The following is a 24,884-nucleotide window of genomic DNA, read 5'->3' on the forward strand; positions in this document are numbered from 1 at the left end:
GATCTCACCCATCCCCTCCTCCCTCTTTCCACCTGCATGATTTCCATTGAGTTTTATTTCCACCTGTGTACATGAGTGCCGATTGGTTAGTTCTAATTTAATAGTCTAAAAAACACGTGATGCTTGTTTTTCCATTTTTGTGATACTTCACTTAGGAGAATGGTCTCCAGTTCTATCCAGATTATTGCAAAAGGTATTAATTCATGTTTTTTTGAGGCTGAGTAGTACTCCATGGTGTACATATACCACATTTTATTAATCCACTCATGAATTGAGGGGCACTTGGGTTGATTTCACATCCTTGCAATTGTGAATTGTTTGTTCTGCAATAAACATTCTAGTGCAAGTGTCTTTTTAATAAAATGACTTCTTTTCCTTTGGATAAATACCCAGGAGTGGGCAGTCTAACTTTAGTTTTTTGGGAAATTTCCATGCTACTTTCATAGATGTTGAACTAGTTTTCAGCCCCACAAACAGTGTATAAATCTTCCTTTCTCTCCATATCCATGCCAACATCTACATCCACATCACATGACAGTATTCCTAAGTGAGCCCTTGGCATAGAATAAGAGCAGGACAGGCATTAGTACCGTTGCTTCATGTCTCAGTGCAAAGTCTCTAGGACTCTTGAAAGCAACCTTTTATCCTGTACCTGCAAGGCAAGATTTCTGAAAACTAAATCTAAAGTTTATTCCTGCAAGTGGTTGCATTACAATGAAAGTTAAAATTTCAATCTCACGTTGTCTCTTTTGTTATAATCTAGGGAAAACAGGACAGATTCCAATGAAGCTGGGGACCTTGGACCCCTAAATTCTAACAAGCCTTCTTTGCCAGTAGAAGCAGCTCTTCCACCCCTGCCTGAGGGGCTTAGTCCTCCTGGGCTTGGAGAACATGAGGTAGCTTCCTTGTAGGGCTCTGCCAATCTTCTCCAGGACCTACCTCCACCACCTCTCCTTGCCTCTGGATCTATAACCAGGCTCAAATTCCAGCAGACCCCAAAGGATGAGTTGCAAAGTGTGACTTGTGATGAGATATGATACAACATAAAAGATTGGCATGATTTTTCCAAGTTATATGGACAGAAATCTGAGGAACACATGTAGGGTCTTGAGTGTGTGGGATCAAAGTGGAAGAAATATAAATTTAGATCAGGCTGAATTGACTGAGATGGGTCTGTCTTAGTTAGTTCAGGCTGCTATAATAAAAATATCACACAGACTGGGTGCTTAAACAACAGAAATAATTTCTCACTGTCTGGATGGAGGCTGGGAAGTTCAAGATCAAGGGGTCAGCAAACACAGTGTCTGGTGAGGGTCTGCTTCCTGGTTTGTAGATCACTGTATTTTCCTTGTATTTTCACATGGCAGGAGGGCAGAAAGAGAGAAAGCAAGCTCTTTTCTGTCTTTTCTTTTTTTATGTTGCCTTGGTATCCATTTTTATTTTGTAAATTTCTATTTATTTATTTATTTTTTAAAATTCAGGATATTATGGGGGTACAAACATTTCAGTTACATGTAATGCATCTGCCTCACCCAAGCCAGGGCTACAAGCATGAACTTCCCTCATGTAGTGTGCTCACTTCCATTATCCTCCCCACCCCTCCTGACCCCTGCCACCTTACCAGCCCCCCATGAATATTACTTGTGAACACCTTAGTGATAATCAGTTAATACCAACTTGATGGAGAGGACAGGTGGTACATATTTTTCCATCCTTGTGATAACTCACTTCAAAGGATGGGCTCAGTCTCCATCCAGGATAATATAAGAGGTGCTCACTTAGGATGGGCTCAGTCTCCATCCAGGATAATATAAGAGGTGCTCACTTAGGATGGGCTCAGTCTCCATCCAGGATAATATAAGAGGTGCTCACTTAGGATGGGCTCAGTCTCCATCCAGGATAATATAAGAGGTGCTAGTTCACCATTATTTTTTGTAGTTGAGTGTTATTCCATGATATACATATAATACATTTTATTAATCCACTCATGTATTGATGGGCAGTTGGGTTGTTTCCAGATCTTTGCAACTATAAATTTTGCTGCTATAAACATTTGAGTGGAGATGTCTTTATTATAGAATGTCTTTTTTTTCTTTGGATATATGCCTAGTAGTGTGATTGCTGGATCAAATAGACCACACCTGCTCTGTAGGAAGTACTCAAACCTTCATTATACACTGAACAGCCTAATAGACACACGCCAAAGTAAAATCAGTCAAGCATTAAAGTCCAGAACCTGGATTCCACAATGGCTTGAGAGGTAAAACAAAACAATAAGAATTTACCCAACAACACAAACAGAAATATACCCCAAATACCAATCCTCTCTTCTGTCTTTTCACAAGAGCATTACACCCATTCATGGAAGCTCTACCCTCAAGACCTAATTACCTCTCAAAGGCCACATACCTCCTAATAAATTATATTGGGGATTAGGATGCCAATATATGAATTTTGTGTCCTGTCTATGGTGGGGACAATTAAGCAGAAGTTGCAAATTCAGTGTTTTTGCCCATCGGGCTAGGAATGACTCTAACAGTTTGCTTGGTTGGCTGACTGAAATATGGACCCAAGGATATGCTTGACTAAATGAAATTGAAAATGGCAGAATTTCTTTGATACACTATAGAAGAAGTTATTCAAAATTTAGGAAGACTGGAATACTAGAGTGAATTTATCATGTAAAACTTGTTCATGCTCCCTGGGAGGGTCCAGAGGACATGTTCCTCACCACATTTGTGGGAAATATTAATAAATTTGTGAGGAAAACCTGACAAACTTGAAGCTCTTCATGGTGGCTCTTTTCTGAAGGCCAGAAATTACCATAAGAACTTCTACCATCGTACTTGGATTCCTAATGCAGTGGGGACAATAGGCCCTAAGTGATAAGGTTCACAATACGGCATTTAATCACCACTGGCAGGTGGGTATGGTTAGGGTAATGGACAGAGGGACAAAAGCAGTAATTAGAATAGTCTGAATTGCAGAGATTTTTGGCATGAGCTAATTGATCATGATATCCTTAAAACTGAAATAGATGAGCAGTATACTAGAGTTCTACTTGATCTATATAAACAGAAAAGCTCTAGATTGGAGCTCTGGCTTGCAAGATCAAAGCAGAGAATCATAACCCCCTAATCAATTTCAAGATTTGAGCTAATTTATAGACCTCAAACCCCTTGAATGAAGGGGAAGCTGGATCCCCCTGCAACAGGCCTACAACACTGTCAAAAAATGTATACTGCCAATCTTCTTGCTCTGTGTTCCACCAAGGAGTCTTTGGATATTTACCAGAGTGTCTCTACATTGGGGAAGGGGAAATAACAGGACTCTTCAGGGATCACTGGATAATGGCTGTGAACTGACACTAATTCCTGATGATCCCAAACATTATTGTGTCCCACCGGTCCAGAGAGGGGCTTATTGCAGTCAGGTGATCAATGTGGCTTTGGCTCAATTCTATCCCACAGTCTGCCCAGTGGGTCCCAGAGCCCAACCTCTTGTTATTTCCCAGTTCTTTACATAGTTGCGATATCCACGCTCAGCAACTGGCAGAATCATACATGGGTTTCACGAATTAGAACTATTATGGTAGGAAAGATCAAGTGGAAACCAATAAACTGTGTCTACTGATGAAAATAGCAAATGGTATTCCTGGAGGAATTGCAGAGATTGGTGCCACCATCAAGGACTTAAAAGATGCAAGGGTGGTGATTCTTACCACTTCCCCATTCAACTCACCTATTTGAGCTGTATGGAAGATAGGTCTTAGAGAACAACAGAGATTTATTACAAAATTAATCAAGTGGTAACTCCAATTGCAGCTGCTATGGTTTTGTTGCTGAAGTAAATAATCACATCAATATGGCATCTGGTATGCAGCTTCCCATTGGCAATTTTTTTTTCTCTGTATATGTTGTCAAAAACCATCAGAGACAATTTACTTTTAGATAGCAAAGCCAGCAACATACCTTCACTGTTCTACCTCAGAGGCTATCCACCCTCTAGTTCTAAGTTCTAATAGAGGCTTCAGAGATCTTGACTGCCTTTTCCTTCTATAAGACATTATGCTGGCCTATTACAATGATGATGTTATGCTGACTGAACCTGGTGAACAGAAAGCAGCAACTGCTTTAGATACATTATCAACACACCTGCATAAGATGGTGTAGAAAATAGATACCATAAAACTTCAGAGTTTTGCAAACTTGGTGAAATAACTAGAGCTCCAGTGATCTAGGACCTATTGAGATACTGCTTCTAAGGTAAAGAACAAGTTGCTGTATCTGGTCCCTTCTACTGCTAAAAAAGAAACACAATGCCCAGTGGGCTATTTCGGATTTTGGAGGCAGCATATACTTCCTTTGTGTTCATTTACTGAGTGACCTGAAAATCTACCAGCTTTGAATGGGGCCCAGAAACAAAGAAGGTATTATCTGACACAACAAGCCATAAAGTTGGAGGTGCATAGCAGTATGCCAACATCAAATAAAAGTGGTATACCTGATCAAGTGACTTTCATTCCAGGGATACAAGGATAGTTCAACATTCACAAATCAATAAACATGCTTCACCACATAAACAGTATTAAAAGGAAAACCATATCATCATCTCAATAGATACAGATAAAAAACATTTGACAAAATTGAACATCTTTCAAAATAGAAACGCTCAATAGACTAGGTGTAGAAGGAACATACCTCAAATTAATAAAAGCTATAAATAAGATACCCACAGCCAAAATATTACTGAATGGGGAAAAGTTGAAAGCATTCCCTCTAAGAACTGGATCAAGACAAGAATGCCCACATTTACCATTTCTATTCAATTTAGTACTGAAAGTCCTAGCCAGAGCAATCAGGCAAGAGAAAGAAATAAGGGGCATCCAAATTGAAAAAGAGGAAATCAAATGATCTCTGTTTGATGATAATATGATTTTATGCCTAAAAATACCCTAAAGACTTCGTCCAACAGATTTCTAAAATCGATAAATGAATTCAGTAAGATCTCAGGTTGCAAAATCAATGTACACAAATCAGTAGCATTTATATACCCTAAAAACAACCAAGCAGAGAGCCAAATCAAGAACTCAATTCCATTTACAATTACATAGCTGCAAAAAATAAAATAAAATAAAATAAAATACCTTGGAATATACTTAACCAAGGTGGTGAAAGATTTCTACAATGAGAACTATAAAATGCTGATGAAAGAAATCATAGATGACAGAAAAAAATGAAAAATCATCCCATGCTCATGGATCGAAAGAATCAATATTGTTAAACTGTCCATACTGCCCATATTAATCTACAGATTCATACAATTCCTATCAAAACACCAATGCCATTTTTCACGGAATGGGAAAAATAATCCTAAAATTCCTATGGAAACATAAAAGACCACAAATAGCCAAAGCAATCCTAAGCAAAAAAAAAAGCAAAGCAAATCTGGAGGCATCACATTACTCGACTTCAAATTATAAGGCAATGGTAACCAAAACAGCATGGGACTGGCATAAAAGTAGACATATAGACTAATAGAATAGAATAGAGAACCCAGATATAAAGCCAAATACCGACAACCAACTGTTCTTCAACAAAGCAGACAACAACATACATTGGGGAAAAGATATCCTATTTAGTAAATAGTGTAGGGGAAATTGGATAGCCTCATGCAGAAGAATGAAACTGGATCTCTATCTCTCATACTATCTCCCACAAAAATTAACTCGAGATGGATTAAAGACTTAAATATTAGACTTAAAACCATAGATATATTAGAAGAAAACATAGAAAAATTTATCCTTGATATTGGCCCTGGTAAAGAATTTGTGACTAAGATCCCAAAAGCAAATATGACAAAAACAAAAATACATAAGTAGGACTTAGTTAAACTAAAAAGTTTCTGCACAGCAAAGAAAATAATCAATAGAGTAAATAGACAACCTATGGAATGGGAGAAAATATTTGCAAGTTACACATCTGATAAAGGACTAATATCAAAAATCTATAAGAAATTCAAACAAATCAAGGAGAAAAAGACAAATAACCTCCTAAAAAGGGAGCAAAAGACATGAACTGGCATTTTCAAAAGAAGAGAAACAAATGGCCAAAAAACATATGAAAAATGCTCAATATCACTAATCATCAGGGAAATGCAAGTTAAAACCATGATGAAATACCACTTTTCCTGTGTCAGAATGGCCACTGTTAAAAAGTAAAAAGACTATTGACACTAGCACAGATGTGGTGAAAAGGGAATGATTATATACTGTTGGTGAGAATGTCAATTAGTAAAATGTCTATGGAAAACAGTATGGAGATTTCTCAAAGTACTAAAAGTAGACCTACTATTCAATCCAACAATACCACTGCTAGGCATCTTCCCAAAGGAAAATAAGTAATTTTACAAAAAAGACACCTGCACTCATATGTTTACTACAACACAATTTACAATTGTAAAGATAGGGAATCAGCCAAAGTACCCATCGACTGATGACTGGATAAAGAAAATGTGGTGTGTATATACCATAGAATACTACTCAGCCATGAAAAGTAATGAAATAATCTTTTGCAGCAACTTTGATGGAACTGGAGGCTATTATCTTGAGTGAAGTAACCCAAGGACAAAAAACCAAACACCGCATGTCCTCACTTAAAAGTGGGAGCTAAGCAATAGGTGTGCATGGTCATACAGAGTGATTTAATTGGCACTGGAGACTCAGAAAGGGAAGGGTGGGAGCAGGTGTAGGCTAAAAAATTGCCTATTGGCTACAGAATACATTATTTAAGTGATGAGTACAGTAAGAGCCTAGACATCTGCATTATACAATTCATCCATGTAACAAACAACTGTTTGTACCCCCAAGTCTACTAAAATAAAATTTTAAAAAATGTGAATGATATAAATGAAATCAAGCTTAAGTAGGCCATGAAGGTACAAAGAAGTTGCATGAGGAAGTGGCTCAAATTCTCATGGCCCTTACTCCTGCTATATTGCCCTCCTTCTCTCAATCTGCACCCATGGCCCCATGGTGAGTTCCCTATGTCTAGTTGACTGAGAAAGAAAAAACTTATGCTTGGCTTACACATGACTTACATGATATGTGGAAACCATCCAAATGTAGACAGATGCAATGCTGTAGCTCCACTTTAGGATGAATATGAGGAACAGTGATGAAGGAAAACCCTTCCAATGGGTAGAATTTTTAACAATGCATCTGATTGTTCCTTTTGCATGGAAGAAGACATGGCAGAAGATATGAGTCTACACTGATCATGGGCTGTGGCTAAAAGATTGGTTGGATGATCGATGACCTGGAAAGAACATGATCAGAAAACTGGTAACAAAAAAGTCTGGGGAAGAAGTATGTTGATGAACTCCTTCTAATGGGCATAGAGTCTAATGATATATACTATGTGAATACTTACCATAGTATGATCTCAGGAAAGAGAATTTTGACAATAACTTGCTATGTGGACATCGGTCAGCCATTCCTGTCATTATCCAATGAGCTCATGAACAAAGTGGGCATGATGGCAGGGGTGGAAATTATATACAAGCTCAGCAACATTGACTTTCATTCACCAAGGCTGACTTGGCTATAACCACTGTTGAATGCAAATTCTGCCAACAGCAGAAACCAACACTGATACTTTGATATGGCCCCATGCCTTAGGGCTTCAGCCCATTGTCTTCTAGAAGACTGATCACATTGAGCCACTTCTATCATAAAAGGGATAATGCTTTGTACTTACTGTAATTGTCATGTATTTTGCATATGGACTTCCGGTATTATAAAGTTTCTTGTGACTATCAGTATTTACTTTCTTCCTCATATAAGTTTTAAACATTTCTTGTTAAATTTATTCCTAAGTATTTAATCTTAGTTGTGATTTTAAATGGGGCTTTCTCTAACATTATGCTCTCTGTTTATTATATGTGGATATGCATACTACTGACTTTTTAAAACTAATAATTTTTAAATGTATTAGCTTCTTAAACTATGTAAAAATGTGGAGTTACAAACCAAAGTTACAATAGTCTCTTAAATCATGTAGAAAACACAAGTAGAGTTATGAACCATTGTTATAATAAATCTGCCTTCTTTTTTACCTTTTCTGAGATCTTTATTTCTTCATATGACTTCAAGTTACTGTCTGGTGTCCTTTTATTTTAACCTGCAGAACTCTCTTTAGCATTTCTTGTAGGGCAGATCCATGGTATCAAACTGCCTCAGCTTTTATTTATCTGTGAATGTCTTAATCTCTCTCGTACTTTTTAAGGAAGGTTTTGCTGGACAGAGGAGTCTTGATGAACAGGATTTTTGGTTTTTTGTTTTGTTTGTTTTAAAGCACATTGAGTATATCAGCCACTGCCTTCTACCCTTTAAAGTTTCTGATGAGAATCTGATAATAATCTTACTAAAGATTATGTATATGATGTATACTATGTATATGTATATGATGTATTATGTATATACATATTATGTATATGATAATCTTATTAAAGATTATGTATATGATGAATAACTTCACTCTTACTACTTTCAAGATTTTCTCTGTCTTTGGCTTTCCACAGTTTGTGTATCTTCTCATTGTGTGTTTCTTTAAGTTCATCCTCTTTGAATGGTATTCTTTGAGTCTCTTGGATGGTTATATTAAGGTTTTTCATCAACTTTGGGAAATTTTCAGCCTTTATTTCTTCAGATATTTTCTACATCCCTTTCTTGCTTTGTGTTTTCTCTGAGACTTGCACTGTGTGTATGTCAATCTGCTTGATGGTGTCCCACAGGTCCCTCAGGCACTGCTCACTATTCTTCAGTCTTGTTTCTTTCTGCTTTTCAGACTCAATAATGTCCGTTGTCTTATCATCACATTCACTGTTTCTTTTCTCTGCCTGCTCAAATAAGACTTTGAATCCTTCTGGTAAATTTTTTCATTTAAGTTATAGTATTTTTCATATCTAGAATTTCCTTCTGGTTTCTTTCTAGGTTTTCTATCTCCTTATTGATATTTCCAATTTGTTCATACATGTTTTCTTGACTTTCTCCACAACTTCCTTTAGTTGAAGGAAGCATCTTTAAGAGAATTGTTTTGAAGTCTTTGTCTGATAGATCCACTGTCAGTCTTTTACACGGATAGTATCTGTTGGGTTTCCTCCCCTTTCAGTGGGCCATGTTTTTCTAAGTTTTTTTGTATGCTTTGTGATTTTTTTGGTTAACATTTGGACATTTAAATCTATTAATGTGATAACTCTAAACATCAGGTTTCCCCCCTCCCCTCCCCAGGGTTTCTGGTTTGTTTGTTTGTTAGTTGTGCTCTATCTCTGTGCTGATGGGTAGTGGCAGTAGTAGCTGATGTTTACTGAGGACCCCTAAGTAAGAAAGTTTGCAAACAGGTTTAAGAGCATTATCCTGTTTAATTCTTATAACAAAACTATGAGATGTGTATTTTTATAAATACCCTGTAAAAACAAAAAAGGCATTGGCTCTTTATATCTCCTGGAAATCACTTTATATCTCCTGGAAGTCTTCAGCTGGAGAAGGAAAAGTGCAGCCGCAATGACCAACATCTCTTTGTCTGCACCTCTGTGATCAGAAGCAGCAATCAGTGATCAGAGTAGATCCCACATACCTGGAGGACAGGATCCTTTTTGCCTACTCCAGTTCTCTAAAGCTGCTCCAGGAACAAATGCACAGCTGGCTGCCATGGGGCTGGGGTGGGGGATTAACTGAAATTCACCACAATTTCCCATCCAAGCTTTCCCATGGGAGTCGAAAGCCTTCAACAGACCCGGAGATTCAAAATGTAGTCACATTAGGCAGATTTTGTTAGTGCGATTATTGTCTCAGTGGGGAGACAGACTGCTGGTGCTTATGCTCTGCCATCTCCCCAGAATCTTCTCACTGAAGACTATTAACTTTTTATGTCAACTTTTTATCCTGATATTCCATGAAATTATTTTATTATTTGAACTAGTTTTGTTGTTGGTTATCTGTGATTTTCTAGGTATACTAATATATCATCTACAAAAGGAAATAGTTTTGCTTTACCTTTTCCCTTTCTTACTCTTCTAATTTATTTCTCTTATCTAATTGCATTGGCTAATACTTTTAGTTCAAAGTTGAATAGTAATGCAGGTAACTTACTAATTATTAATAAAGAAATCAACATCTCTGTCCCCAAAACAAATGTTTATATTAGAAAAATTTAGTGTCTCGACAAAATGTTAGAACCTTATCAAAGAAATAAAATGAGGACATTTTGGAATATGAGTTTTTACATTGAAAGAGCTTTATCCCAAAATACTTCAGAATAAAAATACATATTTTTAACTTAGTGGCTCTGCCTACTAGTAATCATAGCTCTGTTAGTATTTTTTGTGGTGACAAATCAAATTAGTGGTTCTTCCTCCATAGCAAAGAGTGAAATGACAAAAGAGATAGACAGAGGCAACCCTGATAGAGACAACTGGGTGGAGATCCTTCTTCCCATTACACATTGCATTATGCACAGTTGCAGAAGCATATAAGAAGAGGACAGCCTTAGGAATTTTTTTGTTGCTGACTCCTCACCATTGCCTAAGGGGCAGGAAGGAGTTGGGCTTTTTATTATAGGTCTTATTTCCATCTATTAAAACACACAAAAAATGAAATACAATAAAATCTCAAAGAGAAAGGGAGGGGAACTTTCAACGAAATCATGTCTATATTTGTCAATCATGTGCTTTAAAAGGGAAAAATTCACTCAAAAATCCAGTTAGTTCTTGTTTAGAAGTTGCCCCACAATGTACTCACTAAATCATTTGGTGAATTGCCAGAATTTTTCATTTGTGTGCAAAATATTTAGTGCAATGAAGGCATTCACTCATTTGCTCAATACATATTGGAGTTGGAGTAAGAATAACATCTATAAATAAATACTATACAATGAGATCAGGTGTGGTGGCTCACACCCGTAATCCCAGCACTTTGGGAGGCTGAGGCAGGAGGATTGCTTAAGGCCAGAGTTTGAGGCCAGCCTGAGCAATATAGTGAGACCCCCATCTTGACAAAAAATAATAATAATAATAAAATAGCTGGGCATAGTAGCTGGTGGCTATAGTCCCAGCTACTCAAGAGACTGAGGCAGGAGAATCACTTGAGCCTAGGAGTATAAGACTGCAGTGATCCATGATTGTGACACTGCACTCCAGCCCAAAGAACAGCATGAGACCCTGCCTCTAAAAAAAATTTTTTTTTAATTATAGAGTGAAATGGATTCTAGAGATATACACAAAAGAAATAGTCCCTAATTTCAATTTTGCCACGAGTATAAATGAGCCTTAACATAAAAAGGTCTATCAGTTAGAGAAGGGTAGAAAGGACTTTCAAAGCAGAGGAAGCAGCTGATACAAAGAAACAGAATCTTGAAATAGAGTGCTGATTTTAGGAAACTACAGGTGGATTGTTCTGAGAGACTAGAGTTTAACCCTGACCTCCTGTTGGATTGCAGGTTTAGAAGATTCATTCTAACTTCATCTGGCGGTGTCATAAGGTACAAGTGGCCCTTCCTGTCAGTTCCATTCAACATCACTCTTGGGTTAAATTGTAATGACTACTCTGCAAAAAAAGGTCTTAAGAAATTTTGACTCCTTATTCTCACTCAAAACCCCAAATCTCTGGATGCTTTTCCCTGCTGCCTAAGTTTATTTTAAAACCCAATTTCCTTTTTCTCTTGTTTCTTAGTTTAAGGCACCTGGGCAGTCTTTGCTTGATAAAACTGAAGTTAATTAACTCTTTTTTTGTCCTCTAGCCAATCCATTATTTGAGAAATAGTAGAGAAACCTGCTTTTTCAGATAGAATTTTCCTTCTCCAGAGACTCAGAGAAAGGATGGCTAAAAAGGCAGTCAGGAAAATCTTCTGTTATCATTTTTCAACAAAGTATGATGGATATCCTTTCTTTCTGTAAATGACCCATTTTGAAAACTTAAGATTTTTTAAGGCTATAACCTTCCCCTAAATTGCATTTTTGTTTGTGGGAGCCACAGATAAGTAGATTCCGCATAAACTTTCTAGCCAAGGCATTTTGAGGCAGGTTGGTTTTTCAGTCATTAGATCTACCAACAAGCCACCAATTCACACACCATGACTGATATTTCTACTCTTTGAATGTGTAAATTATGTCAGCCTAACACTCTCTATGCAAGCTGCCTAGGCTTGATATTCTAAAAGCATTTTTGATTTAAGATAGCAAAAGCAATCTTAAGCAAAAAGGACAAATTGGGAAGCATCGATTTACCAGACTTCGAGCTATACTACAAGGCTCTAGTAACTTAAACAACATGCCACTGGCACAAGAACAGAGACATAGACCCAGTGGAACACAACTGAGAACCGAGATATAAAACCATCCTCATATAGCCATGTAATCTTTGACAAAGCAGACAAAAGCATATGCTACAGAAAAGAATCTTTATTCAATAAATTGTGCCAGGAAAGTTGGATAGCCACATGTAGAAGAATGAAACAAGATCCACACCTATCACCTCTCACAAAAAATCAACTCATGGTGGATAAATAGGCTTAAACCTAAGGCATGAAACTATAAGAATTCTAGAAGAAAATGTTGGAAAAACCCTTACAGACATTGGCCTAGAGAAAGAATTTATGAAGAAGACCTCAAAGGCAATCACAACAACAACAAAAATAAATAAATGGGACCTAATCAAATTTTAAAAAAGCATCTACACAGCCAGATTTTTTTTCTTTTTTGGTTTCTTTTTCAGATTGTTTACTATTGGCATATAGAAATGCCACTGATTTTTGTATGTTGACTTCATATCCTGCAACTTTACTGAATTTGCTTATCAGTTCTCTTTCTCTCTCTGTGTGTGTGTGTGTGTGTGTGTGTGTGTGTGGAGTCTTTAGGTTTCTCTAGATATAAGATCATTTCATCTGCAAACAAGAATAATTCAACTTCTCCCTTTCCAATTTGGATGCCCTTTATTTCTTTCTCTTTTCTGATTAGTCTAGCTAGAATGTTCAGTATTATGTTAAATAAGAGCAGTGAAAGTGGGTATCCTTGACTTGTTTTGGATCTTAGAGGAAACGCTTTTGTCTTTTCCCCATTCAGTATGATATTAGCTGTGTGTCTGCCATATATGGCTTTTGTTGTGTTGATGTAAATTCCTTCAGGAGCCAGTTTTTTGACTGTTTTTATTATGAATGGATGTTAAATTTTATTGAATACTTTTATAGCCTCAGTTGAAATGATCATATGGTTTTGTCCTTCATTCTGTTGATATGATGTATCACAATGATTGATTTGCATATGTTAAACCATCAGTGCATCCCTGGGAGAATCCCACTTGAATAGAATGAATAATTTCGATGAATAATCTTTTAAATGTGTTGTTGAATTCGATAGGCTAGTATTTTGTTGAAGATTTTTGCATATATGTTCATCAGAAATATTGGCCTATGGTTTTCTCTTTTTGTTGTGTTTTTGTCTGGTTTGGTATCAGGCTGATATAGGCCTCATAGAATCAGTTTGGGAGAATGTCCTAGTCCTTGATTTTTTGGAATACATTAAATAGGATTGGTATCAGTTCTTTAAATGCTTGATAGAACTCAGCAGTGAAGCCATCAGGTCCTGAGCTTTGCTTTGATGGGAAACTTTTTGTTACTGCTTCTATCTCATAATTTGTTATTGGTTTATTCAGATTTCTTTCTGGTTCAATCTTGGTAGGTTGTATGTGTCCAGGAATTTATTCATTTCTTCTAGGTTTTCCAATCTATTGGCATATAGTTGTTCACAGTAGTCTCAGAAAGTCTTTTGGATTTCTGCAGTATCAATTGTAATGTCTTCTTTTTGATCTCTCATTTTATTTATTTGGGTCTTCTTTCTTTTTTTTCTTAGTCTGGCTAAAGCTGTGCCAATTTTCTTTATCTTTTCAAAAGACCAACTTTTCATTTTGTTGATCTTTTGTATTGTTTTTCATTTCAATTCATATATTTTTGCTCTCATCTTTATTTTTTCTTTCTTCTACTAATTTTATATTTTGTTTCCTCTTGTTTTGCTAGTTCTTTGAGATGCATAATTAGGTTATTAGAAACTTTTCTACTTTTTGATATAGGCACTTATTTCTATAAACTTTCTTCTTATTACTGCTTTTGCTGTATACTATAGATTTTGACATGTTTTAATTTTCATTTGTTTTGAGAAATTTTTAAATTTCCTTCTAAATATCTTCATTGACCTAACTGTTCATTTAGGAGCATATCGTTTAATTTCCAAGTGTTTGTATGTTTTCCAATCTTCTTCTTGTTATCTTATTGTGGTCAAAGAAAATACTTGGTATGATTTCAATTTCTTTGAATTTTTTGAGACTTGTTTTGTGGCTTAACATATGGTCTGTCCTTGAGCATGGTCCATGAGCTGAGGAGAAGAACATGTATTCTGTAGCTGCTGGATAAAATGTTCTTTAAATATTTATGATGTCCATTTGGTCTAGAGTACAGATTGAGTCTGATGTTTCTTTGCTAATTTTCTGTCTGTATGATCTGTCCAATGCTCAAAATGGAGTGTCAAGGTCTCCAATGATTATTATACTAGAACTATCTCCCTCTTTAGTTCTGATAATATTTGCTTTATATATCTGCATGCTCCAGTGTTGGGTGCATATATATTTAGACTTGTTATATTCTCTTGCTGAATTGACCCCTTTATCATCATATGATGACAGTATTTATCTCCTTTTAACAGTTTTTATCTTGAAATCTATTTATCTATATTATACGAGAAAAGTATAGCTACTCTTTTTTTTTTTTTTTTTTTTGGTTTCCATTTACACAGAATATCTCTTTCCATTCCTTTATTTTCACTCTGTGTCTTTATAGATGTAGTGGGTTTCTTGCAGACAATATATAGTTGGCTCTTTTTTTTTTATACATTCAGCTATTCTATGTCTTTTGATTGGAGAGTTTAGTCCATTCACATTCAATATTATTATTGATAGGTAAGGACTTACTCCTATCAGGCTGTTATTTGATTTTTTTCTTGTTTTGTGGTCCTTTCCTTCATCCTTCCTGTCTTCCTTTGTTAAAAGTAATTTTCTCTGGTAGTGGGTTTTAATTTCTTGATTTTTATTTTTTGTGTATCTGTTGTAGGATTTTTGATATGAGATTACCATGAAGCTTGCAGAAACATTTTTTAACCAATTATTTTAAACATATAATAACTCTGCTTACAAACAGATAAACAAGCGAAGAGAAACCTAACAGAAATTCTACCCTTTAACTGCACCCCCACATACACTTTTAACATTTTTTCCATCCATTTATTTATAATACCTATCTCTCAAAAAGTTGGTGTAGTTATTTTTGATAGGTCTGTCTTTTGTTGGAAGATAGGAAACATGGAAGGTTTCAGCAGGGCTTTGCCTTGAAGGAATCTGTGAATGTGTTAGTTCACAGACCAAAAGCTGCTTAGCCACAGGAGGGCATCTCACCAGTCAGAGGCATATGCAAGGCAACGCCTGTCTCGAGACCTGAAGGCCAGTACCTGACGCCTGTGCAAGACAGAGCTCCACATGGGGTCACAGGTTGAGTACTGATCAAAGACTACCAGCCCAGCAGACACCTGCAGCCAAAGCCAGGTAGCCTCAAGGACAGTTCCTGCTTCACTCCTGACCACTTGTCTCAGTGAATAAAAAACTAGATAAAGAAATATCTATCCTCCATATTTCTGTTTAGCTTTTCTTCTAATTGACAATTTTATCTTTAACTTATATACTCCGCTAAGTCTATTATTAACTTAGGGCTTAGAAATTTATCCTAGAAAAATGTTGTAACCATTTGCTCATGTAGACAGAGTTAATTAAGGGATCTCTAGAAATTTGGGGGGAGCCTTAAAACCTAAACAAATTATCTGTATATATAAATCTGTAACTACTGGCAAGGAATTGCTGCACCAATAAATACTTATGTGGGACTTCACTCAGGGGCTCACAGCTCCCAGGAATGCTGTAGGACCCTTGACTTCCCCATCACTTTAAATTCTAATTTGTCTCTGTGTCAGTTATTTCTCTATTTCTATTCTTTCCAAATCTCTTGTGACGATCTTGCTCGGGACCTGATTTGCTGGGAGTGTAGCGAACTCCCCGCAGCTGGCACAGCAAGCGGGCCCTAAAGGCAGAAGGCTGCACTGGAGTGAAGGAGATTCCCGTACAGCATCTCAAGAGACCGGGAGAAGGCTGCGACCCACGATGCCCGGGGAGGATGAGTGAAACTCCAGGGATCAGTACAGTCAGGGAAATATGCGGGAGATTTTATTTAAATTTAGTGAGTACACTGAACTGTTGCAGACTCTATTACAGAGTTCTGGGGTAGTTGCCAAACTGTTTCATTTAATTTCCAAACACTGTAGTTGGTTCGCTTCTCCGGATGCGCTCAGGCTGTGGCAGTGGCAGCTGGCCGTCAGAGCTTCGTGGTGGGCGTAGAGGAGAGGACAGAAGGTCCCTGTGTGGCAACTCTGCTCCTTAATTACTCAAGCTCTGCAACCATTTCAGTCAGACTCGGAGACAGCTCTCTCCCATCCTAAAAAAAAAAAAAACACAGTGAAAGATCTGGAGCCTGATTTTAGCATGGAGGAGGAGGTTATTTACAGCTTCCCATTTGCATCAGGCCAGGATGAGAGAAAGCCATTACATTTGGTTGCTTGCCCTCAATACGGGTCCGCAGAAAGAATGGAGGAGCAGAAAAATTCTGAAGATGAACTTGCACTTCCCGCTCCCTTTCTCCTTATGAGCCTGAAAGTGGGATGAAACCCCAGCTAGAGATTTCCCTAGCTCTCTCTCCCTTAGCAGAGGAAGCCCTGGCCACTGGCACCACTGCTTTCTCATGCAGATGTTTCCCTGAAACATGATCCTCTCTTGACAGAGGCTTTAAAGAAGGCTCCTAAAACACAAACACAATTTCTAGGAGGTATTAGAGAAGCACAGTTAAAAGGAGACCTGGCGGCTTATCTTTTCCAGTTGCTATAGTCCAGCCCAGCTCGGATTCTGATGATCAGCTCGGGGTAGCGTGAGCACCTCGGAGCCTCCCTGTGTGCATGAGCCTATTCCATTTAAAACTCTCGGCCTGGCGAGGTGGCTCATACCTGTAATCCTAGCACTCTGGGAGGCGGAGGCGGGTGGATCCCTCAAGGTCAGGAGTTCAAAACCAGCCTGAGCAAGAGCTAGACCCCATCTCTACTAAAAAATAGAAAGAAATTAATTGGCCAACTAAAATATATAGAAAAAATTAGTCAGGCATGGTGGCGCATGCCGGTAGTCCCAGCTACTCGGGAGGCTGATGCAGGAGGATCGCTTCAGCCCAGGAGTTTGAGGTTGCTGTGAGCTAAGCTGACGCCATGGCACTCTAGCCAGGCAACAGAGTGAGACTCTCTCAAAAAATAAATAAAATAAAGACAATAAAAATAAAACTCTCAAAGAATTAAAGCAAGCCAATGTCTCATATGGCACAAACTCTCCTTACACCAAGAGCTTACTTGAGAGATTGGCTTAAGCAGAACGATTAATTCCTTGGGACTGGGAATTCTTGGCTCAGTTTTATCCCCCTCCAAGTTTCTTCAGTTTACCACCTGGGGGTGGAGGATGAGGCCCATCAGCAGGTGTGGCTTAACCAGTCCCAAGATCCACCAATAGATATTTTGGTGGCACAAATTACGGGACAAGGAAAATGGTTTGGCAAAGATGCTCAATTGAAATATGAGAATCAGGCTATCGCTCAAGTCCAGCAATGCTGTTTCAGAGCATGGGAGAAGATAAGCCCACCTGGACAAACGGTGCCTTCTTGTGCAAAGGTTAAACAAACTGCTAGTGAAACTCATGTGGATTTGATTACTAGATTGCAAGATGTTGTGCAAAAAATGGTTAGGCCTCCCAATTTAGGGAATATGATGTTCACATGTTGGCTTTTGATTATGCTGAATCAGAGCGTCAGCGGCTTTCGGCCCTTACAGTGCGACAGCGCTCCTCTGGAGGAACATGCAAAGGCCTGTCGGGATGTCGGTTCAGACACTTATAAAATGCAGCTGTTGGCTGAGACCATCAGGGAAAAAGCCCTGGGACAAAGGACAGCCTGTAAATTGTTTTAATTGTGGCTGAAAAGGTCATTTGATAGAAGATTGTAAAGAACCCCCTGGAGCAGCTAAAATAGCCAGCCGGCTGGTCCTGCTCCAGGACTTTGCACCTGCTGTAGTAAAGGATACCATTGGACTAATGATCGCCATTCTAAATTTCAGACAGCCACTCCCTTATGTTAAGATCCACAGAAACGGGGCGGTAAGGGGGGCTGCCTGGGGCCCCAGGAAAAACAATACAGGAAATGGCCTTGTCCAACAGTTCCTGATTTGGCAGCTATAGACTCAGGAGAACATGTGGTGATAGCCCCGGCCAGCAACTCCCACAACAATTTCAAACCTGGGAGTCTCAAAATTAAAGGTGTCGGACTTAATGCCTGCCAGGATGGGAAGTGTGGCATTAAAGCTGCCATCTCATGATAATGGTCTTCTATCGCCATCTGCTGGCACATGTAGAGTACCTACGGGTATATTTGGCCCAATTCCCCCAGCCACAGTAGGATTCATCATTGGCCACAGTTCTACTATGAAAGGAATTTCAGTGCATCTAGGTGTAATTGATTCAGACTATTCAAGAGAAATTCCAGTCATGATGAGTTCCATTTCTGATTGTCCTATCCAGGCTGGAGACTGTATTGTACAACATCTGTTATGTTATTACCTTACATGCAAATTGAAAAATCTACTGTTCAAAGACAAGGAAGTTTTGGAAGTACTGGAACCAAAGTATATTGGCAAACTTTTGTTAATGACCAGAGACCTCAACTAAAAATCAGACTAAATGGCAAATCTTTTGTTGGACTTGTAGATACAGCAGCTGACGTTACAATTATTTCTAAAGGCTTTTACAACAGGTCCCCACGGTACTTACTGGAATTGGAACTATGACTAATATAGCTCAAAGTCACCAAATATTAAATTGTCGTGGCCCTGATAAACAGACAGCCACCTTAAAACCTTAGGTGGCTGACATAGCTATTAATCTACAGGGAAGAGATTTCTTACAACACTGGGGAGCTTACATAAGTATACCTACTATATATGCTCCTGCTAAGAAAATACTGCTTCATGAAATCCTTGTTTTGAAAATGAATGAAAATACTTGTTTTGGTTTGTGTAAGAAAGGCCAAGGAGTGAAGACTTTCGTGGCACCAAGATAGCACTCTTCCCGACATGGTTTCAGCTACCCAAACTTTGCATAGCAGCCACCGCTGTTGAAGGCCACCACTATGCACTGGCTTTAAAATGCACACCACAAAAGCCTATATAGAACATGTTCTTACAAAAAAAAAAAGAAAAAAAAAAAAGCCTATATAGACAGAGCAGTGGCCACTGAACCAGGACAAATTGGGTGCTCTTCAAATGTTAGTAGAAGAACAATCACAAGCAGTACATATAGAGGAGTGCCCCCAGTCCGTGGAACTCTCCTGTATTTGTTATTAAAAAAAAGTCTGGTAAATGGTGAATGTTAATTGATTTAAGAAAGATCAATGTAATTATACAACCCATGGGGACTCTTCACCTGGGACTCCCGGAATCTCTGACTGTAATGCCTAAAGGTTGGCATATTGTAATAGTAAATTTAAAAGAACGCTTTTTACAATTCCTTTTCTAATATCTGATTGAGAAAAATTTGCCTTTACCATTCCTGCTTTAAACAATCAACAGCCAACTAAATGATAGCAATGGAAAGTCTTGTCTCAGGGCATGTTTAATAGCCCAACCTTGTGCCAACATTTTGTCAATCAGCCTTTGGAAATACTACGAAACTGTTTTCCTCACAGTTACATTATTCATTATATGGATGCCCTTTTATTTGCATGTTCATCTACACAAAAATTGAAACTAGCATACCAGCAAGCGAGACAAATATTGCCTCAATTTGGTTTAATAATTAATTGCTGAAGATAAAGTACAACAGGATTATCCATTTACTTAGCTAGGGTCTCCCATTTATAGAAATAAAATACCTCCTCAAGAAGTTCAAATATGTATGGACAAATTACAAACTCTAAATGATTTTGAAAAGTTACTAGGAGATGTAAATTGGCTTACATCTACGTTAGGAATTCCTAGTTACACTTTAAGCAACTTGTTTGATATACTGAAGGGTAACTCTGATCTTAATAGTCCTCATAAGTTAACTCAGGCAGCACAAGAGGAATTGGCATGGATTCAATCTCATATTCACCAAGCTCAACTTTCTAGAGTGAATCTTGAAAAAAGAGTGCATTTAGTTGTTCACCCATCAGATCATTCTCCCTCTGCTACCTTAATTCAAGAAGAGGGTATAACTGAATGGACTTTTCACCCACATAAGCAACAGAAACGTCTTATGACATATTTGGACAAAATTGGTCAGAGTCCTTTCGAGACTTAAAACAACTAAGTGGCCAGGATCCTGAGAAACTTGTTATTCCTCTTACTAATCCACAAATTCAAACGGCTTATCAACAAAACCTGGATTGGCAATCAGGTATATCTGACTTTGTAGGAACAATTGACAATCATTATCCAAAAAACAAATTGTTCCAATATCTAAAGTTAACTCAATGCATATTACCTAAATTAGTAACATCCACGCCCGTATCTCATGTCCCTACTTTTCTTACTGATGCTAGCAACAATGGTCAGGCGGGTTCTTCCAGTCTTTTAACTAAAGCGTGGACCACACATTATAATTCAGCACAAAAAGTGGAACTGCAAGCTATACTAAGCTTTTACAAGATGTTACTTCACCTTTAAATATTGTTTCTGATTCACAATATGTTGTGCAGGCAGTTCTAGCCTTGGAAACAGTTACTGTTACAGAAACTAATGAAGTTTCCAAGCTGTTTCACCAACTTCAGTGGATGATACAGAATCGTCAGTTTCCACTTTTTATTACTCATATCAGATCTCATACTAATCTTCTGGGGCGCTTGGTGGCTGGCAATGAAAAAGTACATTGATTATTTATTGGTTCTGTTTGAGAGGCAATCAGTTTCATCAATTAACTCATATTAATACTAAAGGTTTAATTAAAAATTTTCACATAACAAATAATCAAGCTAAGCATATTGTTTCCCACTGTCCCACTTGCCAAACAATTAATCCACCTAGTCTTCCCGCAGGGGTTAATCCCTGAGGCCTCTCACCAAATGAATTATGGCAAATGGATGTTACACACATTCCTGAATTTGAAAAATTAGGCATTGTGCATGTTACCGTAGACACTTATTCTGGTCTTATTATGGCTACTCTATCCCCTGGAGAAGCTGTTAGACATGTACTTTCACACTTATACTTCTGTTTTACATACATGGGAGTCCCAGCCACCATCAAAACTGACAACAGCTGTGCTAATACTAGTCACTCTTTTGCAACCTTTTGCGCTAAGTGGAATCGCAAACACGTGACTGGCATTCCTTATAATCCTCAAGGACAAGGCATTACAGAAAGTATTCATCAAACCTTAAAAAATAAGTTATTTAAACAAAAAGAGGGAGGTATACGGTCCCCCAGAGAGAGAATAAATCAAGCTTTACTTACTCTAATTTTTTGAATATTCATAAAGAAGACAATTTAACAGCAGTGAGACACTGGAATGGGAGTTGACAACCAGACTCTCCCTCACCGGCCTGTCTGGTGGAGAGATGACACAGAAGACAAATGGAGAGAAGGACGGCAAGGTGCGAGGCCCAGGTTTTGCTTGTGTTTTGACAGTCCATTCTCATGGACTCTCGCACCCTGCTGTTACACATCAGGGCTTCTTGCTCCCGTCTGTCTGAAACTCTGTCCCCGTGACCAACTCCCCGTGCCCTCCCTCTGCCACCCCCAGCCCCTCATCACCATCCAGCCGCTCTACTTCTGTGAGGTCAGCTGTGCAGACTCAGCACGTGACATCACGCTGCATTTGCCCATCTGAGGTGACGGAAACGTGAATTAGCTTCATGTCACCATTCCACAGAGTGCACATATACCTAAACTTCACACTGTACTGTAGACGTGCGTACATCTATGACTTGTCTGTCAAAAATAACGTCGGCAAGACCGTATGAAATAACCGAAGGTGCAGAAAGCGTGGCTGGACGGCCCCACATACCTGTCCCTGCTGCCTCACGGGTCCCGAGTCACCGGCACCACCTTGTTCAGCCGTCTTCCTCTGTGGCAGAGGTTTCTGGCCGGCCGGATGCAGCACACTCTCAAGAGGAAGCTTCCCAGCCTCCTAGCGAGCCCCGTCAGGCCCTGGCCCCCTTCCGCCGGCGAGGCCGAGCTCTTCCCATGAGGCGGCACAGACTCGAGAGAGCTGTCCCCTCCGAAGTCCCGCACATCGCTGCTGCTGCTGCCGGTGGCCGTGGTGGACACGGTCGTCAAGGGGCTGGGCTTGGGGAGCATGGGAATACCAGGACTCAACCACCAGGTGCGCACAGGACTCACGGGCACTGTGGGCTTCCTTTTTGGCTTCGGTGTCTCCTGGCCCTGGAACCAAGGGTCTTCAAGGAGTTCCGGGATGGTGGGCCTCAACCGGCTATCAATGGTGAGAAACTTCCCCAGAAGTGCTGTTAATTCTGCAGAAAAGTAATCAGGTGTCTCATAGGTACCCTGGGTGACATTCGTTTTCAGTTCTTCCCAGTTGTCACCAGCAAACGGAACACGCCCAGCCACCATATTGTACAGGACGATGCCCAAACTCCAGACGTCTGCTTCCGGTCCCACGTATTTCTCCTGCAGTAATAGTTCCGGGGCCATAAACGCGGGGCTTCCACAATATGTGTCCAGGTAATCCCCCTCATTAAAAGTTGTCGCGTCCCCGAAGTCGGCTAATTTGACGTTCCCGAGCTTGTCCAGTAGGATGTTGTCGGGCTGTAGGTCGCGGTGGGCGATGCGCTGTGCGTGGCAGTACCGCACGGCGGACAGCAGCTGGCGGAACATGGGACGGGCCTCCTCCTCGCTCAGGCGCTGACGACTCCTTATGTACTCGGAAAGGTTCCCACCGTTGGAGTACCCCGTCACCAAGCAGAACCTGTCTTCATCCTCGATGATATAGAGAAGCATGGTGACGTTCTCATGAGCCAGGCCCCTCATGGCGTCGGCCTCTGTGTGGAGACTTTCCGGCCTGGGGTGGCTCTTCCTGGAGATGATTTTCACCGCCACCTTGGTCAGCGTGGGAGTGTGCACGCCCTTGAACACCTGGCTGTGCCTGCCGGAGCCGATTTGCCTGATGAGCTTATAATTGCCGATCATGTCCCCGCGTAGACTGGGGGCCAAGGCCTGCGCCATGGTCCCGCCTACGCTAAGTATGCACTAACTGTGCTTACTATCTAATGAATGCTCCCAGCTACACTAACTGGGTTAAGGGTACTAACAGAACTAACTAACTATATGAACTACACTAATGATATTAGTAAATAATTCTAAATAGGCAAAGAATACTAACTATATTAACACTACAAAAGAAAAATACTAAGTACACTATCTCAACAAAAACAATATTAACTATGCTACGCTAATGCTACTAATAAACAATACTAGCTATAGCATGGTAACAAAACTAACGAACGTTAACACAACTAACCAACAATGCTAACTATACTAAATACACTGACAGTATCACTAACGAAGAAAATGCAATAGCACTACAGTCACATTCCACGGGTCACCAAAAAACAGATTTCCGGGAAACAAGGACCGAAATCCTAGGCCCAGCCAGGGGCCTATATAGGTGCTGGGAATTTGGGAACAATGGCTCTTTATGAGGTCAGAGCAAGAAATGGGCCAATCACAGCTGGGTAAATCCTACAGTAGCTCTTCATTTTTTGGTGGCAAGAACATTTTCCTCTTTAAAGAAAACAACTGTTTTTGTTTCCATGGTTATAGACATTGATAGTTATGTTATTAGAAATTTAAATTCGGGCGGGGTGAGGTGGCTCATGCCTATAATCCTAGCACTTTGGGAGGCCGAGGTGGGCGGATTGCTCGAGGTCAGGAGTTCGAAACCAGCCTGAGCAAGAGCGAGACCCTGTCTCTAGTATAAATAGAAAGAAATTAATTGGACAACTAATATATATAGAAAACTTAGCCAGGCATGGTGGCGCATGCCTGTAATCCCAGCTACTCGGGAGGCTGAGGCAGCAGGATTGCTTGAGCCCATGAGTTTGAGGTTGCTGTGAGCTAGGCTGATGCCAGGGCACTCACTGTAGCCTGGGTAACAAAACGAGACTCTGTCTCAAAAAAAAAAAAAAAAAAAAAAAAAAAAAAGAAATTTAAGTCTGTACAATGCTTCCGGGAACTTCCCATTTAGAGTTTGAAAATCTATAATAACTTAGGCTGTGAAAGACCTCATCGTGTGTATGCATCCTGGAAATATTCAATTTCTTTTCGTTAAATTCTGATTGGTGTCAAGGTGATGCCACAACACAGCAGACATCATCATAATATAAAAACGGGTTCTGTGCTGTGTGATACACAATAAAGTCCATTGTTAACATCTGTAGAGCTGCCAGAAAGACAAATGTTGTCATAATTTCCCCCACGATCATCATCAGATACGTCACCAAAGACTTTAGAGGCCAGCAGTCAGGGAGTTGAAATATTCAAAGCCTTAGAAGAAAAAAAAACGCTTATCAACCAAGAGCCCAAATCCCACGAACTGTGCTTCAAAATGACGGAGAAATTAAGACACCGCCTAACCAGAAGCTGAGCATCACCAGCCCTGCCTGCCGTGAAGGGAGTCCTCCCGCTTGAAAAGAAAGGGCACTAGACGGGGACTCAAAGCT

At 39.3% G+C, this 24,884-nt stretch overlaps 1 protein-coding gene across 3 annotated transcripts; it reads right to left on the minus strand.

Annotated features, from left to right (window-relative positions):
* Positions 1 to 16,290: 16,290 nt before the first annotated feature.
* LOC142863115 (MAP/microtubule affinity-regulating kinase 4-like) lies at positions 16,291 to 23,986 on the minus strand. 3 transcript variants are annotated; one of them, XM_075996301.1, is made up of 3 exons: positions 23,723 to 23,986; positions 22,211 to 23,308; positions 16,291 to 16,580 (listed from the first exon to the last, which is right to left on the minus strand). In XM_075996301.1, exon 2 carries the CDS (start codon positions 23,191 to 23,193, stop codon positions 22,225 to 22,227), a length of 969 nt encoding a protein of 322 aa, XP_075852416.1. In that variant the 5' UTR covers positions 23,194 to 23,308; positions 23,723 to 23,986; the 3' UTR covers positions 16,291 to 16,580; positions 22,211 to 22,224. The 3 variants fall into 3 exon arrangements, 2 of the variants coding, with proteins under 2 accessions (XP_075852416.1, XP_075852415.1); XR_012914013.1 differs by lacking the exons at positions 22,211 to 23,308; positions 23,723 to 23,986 and adding an exon at positions 21,658 to 22,195; XM_075996300.1 differs by lacking the exon at positions 23,723 to 23,986 and having other exon boundaries at positions 22,211 to 23,708.
* Positions 23,987 to 24,884: the final 898 nt, after the last annotated feature.

Source organism: Microcebus murinus, chromosome 21 (genome assembly GCF_040939455.1).
Source record: "Microcebus murinus isolate Inina chromosome 21, M.murinus_Inina_mat1.0, whole genome shotgun sequence".
Classification (NCBI taxonomy): Eukaryota; Metazoa; Chordata; class Mammalia; order Primates; family Cheirogaleidae; genus Microcebus; species Microcebus murinus.